This window comes from Symphodus melops, assembly GCF_947650265.1.
Source record: "Symphodus melops genome assembly, chromosome: 21".
Lineage (NCBI taxonomy): Eukaryota > Metazoa > Chordata > Actinopteri > Labriformes > Labridae > Symphodus > Symphodus melops.
The window spans coordinates 6,275,395-6,284,206 of record NC_136711.1 but is presented as its reverse complement, the minus strand read 5'-3'; the positions used below and the strand labels follow the sequence as shown (position 1 = coordinate 6,284,206).

Genomic DNA, 8,812 nt, shown 5'->3' with positions numbered 1-8,812 from the left:
TCTGAAGTGTGGCTGGGCTCAACTTTAGAGATAGGGTGAGGAGCTCAGACATTCGGAGGGTAGCTCGGAGGAGAGCCACTACTGCTTTGTGTTGAAAGGAGCCAGTTGAGATTATTTAGGAATCTAATTAGGATGCCTCCTGGACGCCTCCCTTTGGTTAACGTTACTCGGCAGAGGAAAGTCTGGGTGGACTTATTATACGCTTGCTGCCTCCGTAACCAATATCCAAGATCCAATATCAGAAGAAAATGGATGGATGGATTTTTGTCTTAGAGTCCTCCTGCATATCGCATTTGTTTCTGTAAACCTGGCTGTATTGTTTTACCTTACACTTCATTAATGTTCAACCCAGACTGTGTCTGCCTTGTGTTCTGGTTGTGAATGATGAATCAGAAGACAGTACTCAGTTTCTGGTTCTTAACTTTTGGCCACTGAAGTAACAGATATAAATACAGAGGTCTATGTGCTGTGTGTGTTGTGAGTCTGCAGCAAGCGTCTCCGATGATAAAAAGAATGTTCCAGCTGGTTCAGTTTAAGTTTATATCACGGCCAGTCAGTAGTTCCCTTGGGTTTTTTCTTGTGTTTTCCTCATTCTGCTCCCATTTAACATTTCCTCCTGTGCCAAGGGATTACCAGCCTCCATTTCTCTGCCCACATCACCTTGCAAGGACATCAGCCTTTCCATAATACTGCCAGCACTGTCTGTCTTAGCCAATCGACTTCGCAGCTGCCTGCCGGCTCCCTGCCTTGATCATACCCAGCGTTACCAATGACAAAACCATCAACAGTGTTCATTTAAATCTGAAGGGTCATTTAAGTGTCTACTTGTAGTGAATGTCCTGCTGGTACTTTCCATAATGTGAAATCACAGTGAGGTTATTTAAAATGCCCCTTTTAAATAAGAAATGAGAAGAGCTCCTGCACACTGTTTTGCTTAATGCTGATTTTGTTTTTTTTCTCTTCTTACTTGACCAGAGAAATAAATGCATCAGCGTTAAACGAGACATTTAAACGAGAACAGCCATTCTCGTATTTTCAAAGTTGTACCCTCCTACGACGCACACATCTGTCACACACTTTAACAAGTGTTTTCTTACACCTTTTTTTAAAAGCTAATCGTCAAATTCCCCTTTCGTGTTAGACTTTGAACATTTTGTTAGTAGCCTATTGTTTTTTAATCAATAAAGTTATCTTAACCTGCTCTCCTTTTTACTTAACAAGAATCTGGTTGAAACAAACACTTTCATAAGTTCCGTTTGGGTTTTTCATGCAACCACAGTTCAGTTGCAGGGAGCATCACCAATAAATGTTATCACCAGATGCACAGTGGCCGATCCAGCTGCGCTAATGTCACCAAAAACGGACATCGCTTGAAATAGAGACATGGGACAAGATTTAGCAACACCCTATGTGACTGAGAGTAAACATTACTACAGATTAAACCTGTGAAATTAACATTAGACTCATGTTTATTTAACCTTAGAGAAAACACATGTGCCTGTAAACAGAGAGACCTGTGAACAGTTAAAGAGTCTCTGAAACAAAGTGCTGACCTTCTAGAATTTAGTGCTGTTTGTGCATGTACAGAGGTGTTTGAGGTGGAGGTAGTGCCAGAGGTGTGAGAACAGACATTAAACAGTCAATGCAGACAGTTAGGGATGCAGATTAAAGTGTGAGTCATTACAGTGCCCAGCAAAATAAAGGAATTAATAATTATTAAGTTAAGTATCCAAAACAATAAGGTGAGAATATGATTTTCATTGAGCTGCATAATAATTCTGCACACTAATATTTGTGCACACACATATATTTTTAGTTTTTTATGATAGCCAACACCTCACTTTTACTTCTTTAAATATTTTGATTTGACATTTATTAACATTTTGGATTGATCAACAGCACTGTTGTTGTTCAATAATTAAATAACTCCCAGAAAATTGCCCAATAACTGTGCATGCAGTGTAAAGCCACTTTCTCCAAATCATATAAAATGTCCATAAAATGATGCTTGATGATTGCTGGGTTTCCTATTGTCATTGGTGCTATTGATTGTACCCACGTGTGTCTGAAGCCACCATCCATGAAGGATTACGCATATATTAAACGCAAAAATTACCATTTGATAAATGTACAGATAATATGCAATGCTTGGCTCTCTCTTCTAAACGTGGTAGTCAAGGTAGTCCCATGTCTCTTGAAATAGATTTCCTCGTTCTTCTTTTCTCTGCTCCGTCTCCTTGCATCTCTCCACGCATCAGGGGTGGGAGGGACTAACACGTAAGTGGAGGAGACAAATTGGAGGACATTTGGATGCAATTAAGAGGAGTGAGAAGTACCCTTGGACAAACTACGATATAAGTTCCCTTTTGTCACATTGAGTTAACTCAAGAGCAGATCATTTAGCAGTATACGCAGTTAAATTAGAATGGTGTTGCAGTGGCCAGAGACAAATATATTGGAAAAAAAGTGCACCCTGTTTAGATTCATTATTGTCCCTGGTATCATTACAGTCTCCATATTCACAACGAAGATTTGATTTAGTTTAGGAAATGCATGAGTCACTCTTTAGATTGCAGAAATCACAAACAGTTGTTCAGGTAGGTACCACTTGGACACAGGGTTAATTAAAACAATGCTCTTAGGTATGCTCAGGTAAATCAGTCAGGTTTGTGTGATTGTTGACAGGACCAAGAGATGCGAGAACATGTTACTTTGTTTTGTCCAAAATATAAATCACAGAAGACAAGATGAAGGGTTAGGGTGGGGTTTAAATAATCAGTCTTAAAAATGTGTTGAATCATGAGGAAGGGTAATATAAAGCCTTGTTTAAATTTCTAAAAGAGAAGGTTAAAATATTTTATTTAATTAATTATTTTTGTGTTGTATTTTTGGTGTACATTTTGTATTTTTATTTTTTTATTTTTTTAAAGTTTTATTTTTGGCCTTTTTGCCTTTATTTGAGAGGGAGGACAGTGGATAGAGTTGGAAAGGGGGAGAGAGAGCGGGGAGAGACATGCGGGAAATAAGCACACAGGCCGGACGCGAACCCGGGCCGCCCGCTCGCGAGGACTGAGCCTCAATACATGGGGTTGCGCGCACTGCCGCTGCGCCACCAGCGACCCCTGTATTTATTTATTTTATTTTATTTTTCCTATAGTCAGGTATTCTGGCTCACTCCAGCATAGTAGGTGGCTCGTTGTCACCAGCCGTTAAAAAAAGAAGAAGTGTGTTAGATCTGATTTTTGAGTTAATACCTAATTTTCATTGTGTTGATTAAAAGTTATACTAAGTTCACTTCTTTTAGAGGCCTATTTCTTACAAACTGGTGTGTAAGCTTGTTTCAGTTTTTCAGTATTTCTTTCTTTTCAGTAACCTGGATATTGGGGGAGGGAACAAAGGCATGGCCAAGGACAACGTTCTTATACTTAAACCAGCTTTTTGGAGCAGACTAGTTGCTCCAATAAGCTGACTAGTTCACACCTTATTTTTTAATCTTCTTGATTTGCAGTTAAAATAAATGTTCCTCTTTTATCAACATAGTTCTTGTAATTTGGTTTGTAATCATGAATTTCTGTTCTTTGGCTAAAATAAGAGTCACGTTCTCTTTCAGATTAACCCTGTGTCTCCCGTCTTACTACTTGAGCCCAATACCAAATTGAGTTATTGCAATCAATCAATGAGTTAGCAAAGTAACAGGGTGCAATTGTTCACATATTACTAATAAATGTGATTAAACAGCAACAAAAAGTTCCATATCATTGCAATGTTTTTAATCCTCCCCGCAACAACAACCAAAAAAAGTAGCTGTGAAGAGTTTAGGAATCCCCTTCTGGAATTTTTTACCACAACCAGAGGAGGCCGAGGCTGCAGAGGCAGAGTCTTCAGTGCCGTCAGATGAACAGGAAACAGGGAAGCAGGGATGTATACCAGGTGCAATATCAGAACACGTGGAAACTAAATCTTCTTCACTAGATAGGGAATATAGATCTCCATCAGAGGACCAGATATCTGGATAACCATTAGAGGAGAGAGTAGCTCGATCTCCATCATCGGACAACTCAGCTGGATCATCATTGTCATGAGACAGAGTAGCTTGATCTCCATCAAACGACCAGGCAGCGAGTTCTTCAGAGATAAAGCCTTGATCTCTTTGGGATGATTCTGATGTTGGACCATCCAGACAGTAGACAATTTCGTTGGTTCTTCTGAATAACACCTTGGCTGAAGTATCATCTCGGTTAACACAGGGTTCAGAGGCCAACTCTATGTCAGGATCACAGACGGGTGAGGTATTCATCCTATCTGCTCCGGAGTCTTCCAATAAGCACGAACTCATCAAAGTTTCGGAGTCGTTTAGACTGGGTAAAGAATGACAATCAATTAGTGGATCAATTAACCATTCAATCAAAAAAGGCAAACAGCTAATCCAGAAAATTACATTTGCAAAAATAGTTAAGTCAGTTTTAACTCCACACCATTTATTTGGACTTTTCTTGTTCAACTCTGCTATAGTACTTGGTGAAAGTCCCCCTTTGAACTAGTTACTATTGTACCTTCTCCTGGTAGATCTATTAAACCACATAGCAAACAATTGACAAAAAAGTTAGCAAGCTGCAAACTGATTGTTAAACTGTAAAAAAAATGTGGAGAAGCTCTACAACTTGGTTCATTTTGCACAAAGTTTACTTTTGCTTCAACGATATTTGGCCTTTATGCATCTTAACTTTTTGAGTCAAAGCCTGGTGCGAGAACAGTAGAGCATGTGCAGAACGCCTAGGCCAGTTTGGGGCCAATTAAGGTGTAACATGCAATAGGAATTCGACCACCATCTACATTGTCTAGGCGTGTTAGTCCAACCTTTTTGGGGAATTTTTTATGCCTTTATTCAATTCTGAAATTAAGGATATAAATTGGATAATGACGTGCTAAAGGAACAACTGGTCAGATCCAAGTCTCTTGTTTGAAGAACTTTAAACTCCCTAGATAGGGCATGCAGTGTCTGCAAGGCTACCAGCTTCCCCTTAGAAGTTCAGTTTTAGTCGGTCTAACACAATACATATTTTATTCTTTAATATCACTTACTAGGCTCTGTTGAAAGGGTACTGGAATAGGTGGGACATTGTAATGAAAGGGTGCTGCAGAGCCTGATGAGCAGAGATTCTCTTATCGCCTTCGAGATGCAGCAGCATTTTCAGAAGGTCCACAAAAGCTGTCCTGTCTTCATATTCAGCAGCCCCCTTTTTTGGGTAGATCTGGAATTAGAAATAGATTCAGGTCAGTTGTTGTAGTGACTAGCAGTCTGAGACAAATCAGTGAAGAATACTGATTCACAGTACATACATCAACCAGATCATCCAGAGTGCTGGGTGGGTCAGAGACGTGTTGCCGCTCTTTTGCAGGCATAACATTGACAACCCTGTATTCTCTTGGTGTCTAAAGGAAGAAAATATCAAAGAGGACCATTTTAATAAAAGAGTTGGATTAAAATCATTTTTCCTACTTCAAAAAGGAGAAGAACAATTTCCTGTACCAGCAGTCTCCATGTTGAACAATCATTAGTATCATCCTTACAGAAGAAGTAGTGGGTATATAATCCAGCAAGGAGCAGGCAGTCCTTTGGCTGGCCCAGAACCTCAACCATGCACTTCATCTGCACACAAAATGTACACAATCACATCAGCTAACTATTCTATCCTGCATTAAGTCACCACTTTGTCTAAGGTCGATGACATACCATCTGATATTCACAATACACAGGGAAGAGGTTATCAGCCAAGTAGAGGAAAGCCAAAATGCATCCTGCTCCCCACACATCTATCGCGTTGTCGAAGGGCAGGCCTAGGGCGATTTCTGGAGACCTGAGGAGGGAATAAAAAAGCCAAAGATAAATAAAACTTTAACAACCAAAAGACACAATTGTATATTAAGGTAATTGCCATCAAGACTGTATCACACTTGTATCCGATTGGCTGAATCTCCATCCCAGGCTCAACTTCAGAAGATTGTAGGGCAACACCGAAGTCTATTAATTTGACCCTCATTGTCTGGTTCTGGTTGTGGACAGACATCATGTTGTCGGGTTTGATGTCACAATGAATTATACCAAGATCTTTTAAGGCGTCCAAGGCAACCAACAGCTGCAGAGAGAAAAAACGGAAAATATGTGGGATTTTGTCTGCAAAAGCTTTTAAGATGCTATTAAGGTCAGTTCTTGTAGTGATCCCACAAGGTGAAATTCTGTGTTTACACTCTGATAAATATGCTACACACACATAGGCTGAAATATACACATGCACAAACAGGATCCTATGGATATTCACTAATAGAGAGACATCAGAGTCACGGAGCTGCCCCCGGCAGGCGCTCCAGAGCTCAGGACGTAGTATGGCATCTCTCCAGCTCCAAGACTAATCTCCATATTTGGTCCACACCGGGATTTAAACCGGCAACCCTCCAGTTCCCAACCCAAGTCCCTATAGACTAAGCTACTGCCATGACACAAAATCTATGTTTAGAACAGATTGTAGATGTGGGAACACCAAGACTCTACTGAATAACCTTAAGAAATATTATTCAACCAATCCCCGCAATTTCTGGGTGACCTTGCAATTTTTTTCAATCACCGCAACTTTTCTGCAAATTTGAACAATCAAAATAATTTTCCCCGCAACTTTCACCAATCGGAGTAGTTCCCCGCGAACACAACGAGCTATATGTCACCAAAGTTTAGTGACCACGGACCAAACTCACTTCCTTGTTTTTATGCTCTCAGGAGAGTGTGCATGAAGCGTTTCTGTGCGGAAAAGAAGAGCGTTGCAGGTCCGTCCTGTCTCCATGACAACAGTTTGTTGACAAAGTGCCGCTGAGTAACTGACACTGCTTCGTCAATTTTTACTGCATGTTTAATATTTGAGATTGTTTTTTAACCCAGCAGACACGGAGCGCGTGTGCGCGTGTATTTGAGAGGGAGACGTCACTGAGTGAGGCAGATGAAATTGCTTCACTTCAAGTTAATCGCTCAGGTTAAAATATCACTCAATCACATCAAAGTGTGTGCAATAAAATAATTGCCTCTCAGAAAATCGCAACTATGTTGCAATTTTTGCTTCCTGCTGCAATTCAATTGCAAAAAACAGCTAAAAACATCACAACATGCGTTGCAATTTTTGGGAAAAGCTGCCAAAATCAGGCATTTTAGGCTGCAACAATGCCCCAAAAAGTCTGCGAAATCCTGGAGGGACTGATTATACATAATTTTGTTAAATGAGAGTGCAAACAAGTATATGGCTAATTTTGGACATTGTATCATCTGCCAGATGGTAAGAGCTCATACCCATTAGGGTATACACTATCAATAGGTTTCAGCTTTGTCCTATTTCATTAAAGCACATACCTGCTGTGCAATGGGCCGTATCTCTTGCAGACACAGTGGTTGATTTCCCTTTTCTAGGACCAGGTCATAAAGGTTCTTGCCAAGCATTTCAAATACAAGACAGTTCAGTCCCATATCTCTGAAGCACTCAAAAAACTTCACCACATTGGTACGGTCTGCATCGAGCACAGAGATGGCCTCTAACATGAACACCTGGGGTGAAAGGAGTAGACATGACAACAGTTTATTCTGTCGGTTCTTCCAATCTCTAAACCTAAATCTGTTGTATACAAAAAAGTACCTCTCTCTCTGTGTCCGTGCTCAAATCCTTGCCCTTAAGGATCTTAACAGCCACTATCTCCTTTGTTGTAAGATTTCTGCACTTGGCGACTTTACCAAAGACTCCTTCACCAATAAATTCCAGGATGGAGTAAACGGAGGTGCCGAATAGGTAGTGACCTACCTGAATGTCGTCTACTGTCAGTTCTGCTAAAGGAGAGAAATGGTGACCAAGCTTACAAGTCATGTGAAGTCAGAGTATTTATTTATCCGTTGATTTTTCAGGAATAATATATTTAGACATTGTTACATCTTATTAAAGTGCAACCGATGCAATAGGACTTCTAGCCATGGCTAATTTTCAGTCCTTGTCCCAGGTTAGACATTCTCCAAAATAAAACACCCACACAAAACAACACGTAAAAAAGACACAAAAAACTGACACAACAGAGAAGAGGAGTATAACATAAAGACATGCAGATTGATGATAATCAACTGACATTAAGATTGATTATTCAGCCTCATGCAGCATTATGTTCCTATTGTTGAGTGCTGTTAAGTCCTACCAGTTGTCATTGTTGTTGTCCAAGGTTGGAAGTGAAAGTTCTAGCTAAAAGGTTGGAAAATTTAGAAAGAAACTCTCCTCTCAAATATGTCTCTCTCTGTAAGTGACAAAGGGAAACTGACCACAAGCCACCACACTTCTCAATATATTTCATTGACAATTCCATTAATCTCCTATTGACACCACAGTACCACCATTATGACACGTGTGCTTCTGTTGTGTTCCATTCTGTTCCAGCAGCCATCGTTACATTCTGGGAAAAAAAAGTTTTTATTCAAATACGATTTCTGCTCCTGACAGTGTACAGACTTCTTTTTTTTTTACTTTGTTAAGGTTAACATTACTTTGGTTAAAAACCATGATGATATTAATTGCTTTGATTTTCTTTTATTATTATGTTCTTAAACTTGTATGGTAGTCAAAAGCAATGTAAAACCAACTTCTATTTTATCCCATGGACATTTAGGGCCTATTTAATCTGAATGATTTAATGTAATCTTTGATTTTCAGACAGGACAGATAAGGACAGAAGGAGTCTGACAGATGACTAATAATGATTGTCAACTGACAGCACAACAGGTCAGCAGATTAGCATC

General features: G+C 39.7%; 1 protein-coding gene across 1 annotated transcript; it reads right to left on the bottom strand.

The window, feature by feature from the left end:
* Window positions 1–2,112: 2,112 nt before the first annotated feature.
* Window positions 2,113–8,430, bottom strand: LOC306842229 (homeodomain-interacting protein kinase 1-like; the record flags this gene model as incomplete). The annotated part of the gene is made up of 10 exons (XM_079372355.1): window positions 8,218–8,430; window positions 7,674–7,861; window positions 7,394–7,585; window positions 5,956–6,137; window positions 5,735–5,858; window positions 5,531–5,650; window positions 5,341–5,433; window positions 5,083–5,252; window positions 3,844–4,358; window positions 2,113–2,270 (listed from the first exon to the last, which is right to left on the bottom strand). The coding sequence occupies exons 1-10, from the start codon at window positions 8,225–8,227 to the stop codon at window positions 2,113–2,115; spliced, it is 1,752 nt and encodes a 583-aa protein (XP_079228481.1). The 5' UTR covers window positions 8,228–8,430.
* Between the last annotated feature and the right edge of the window lie 382 nt (window positions 8,431–8,812).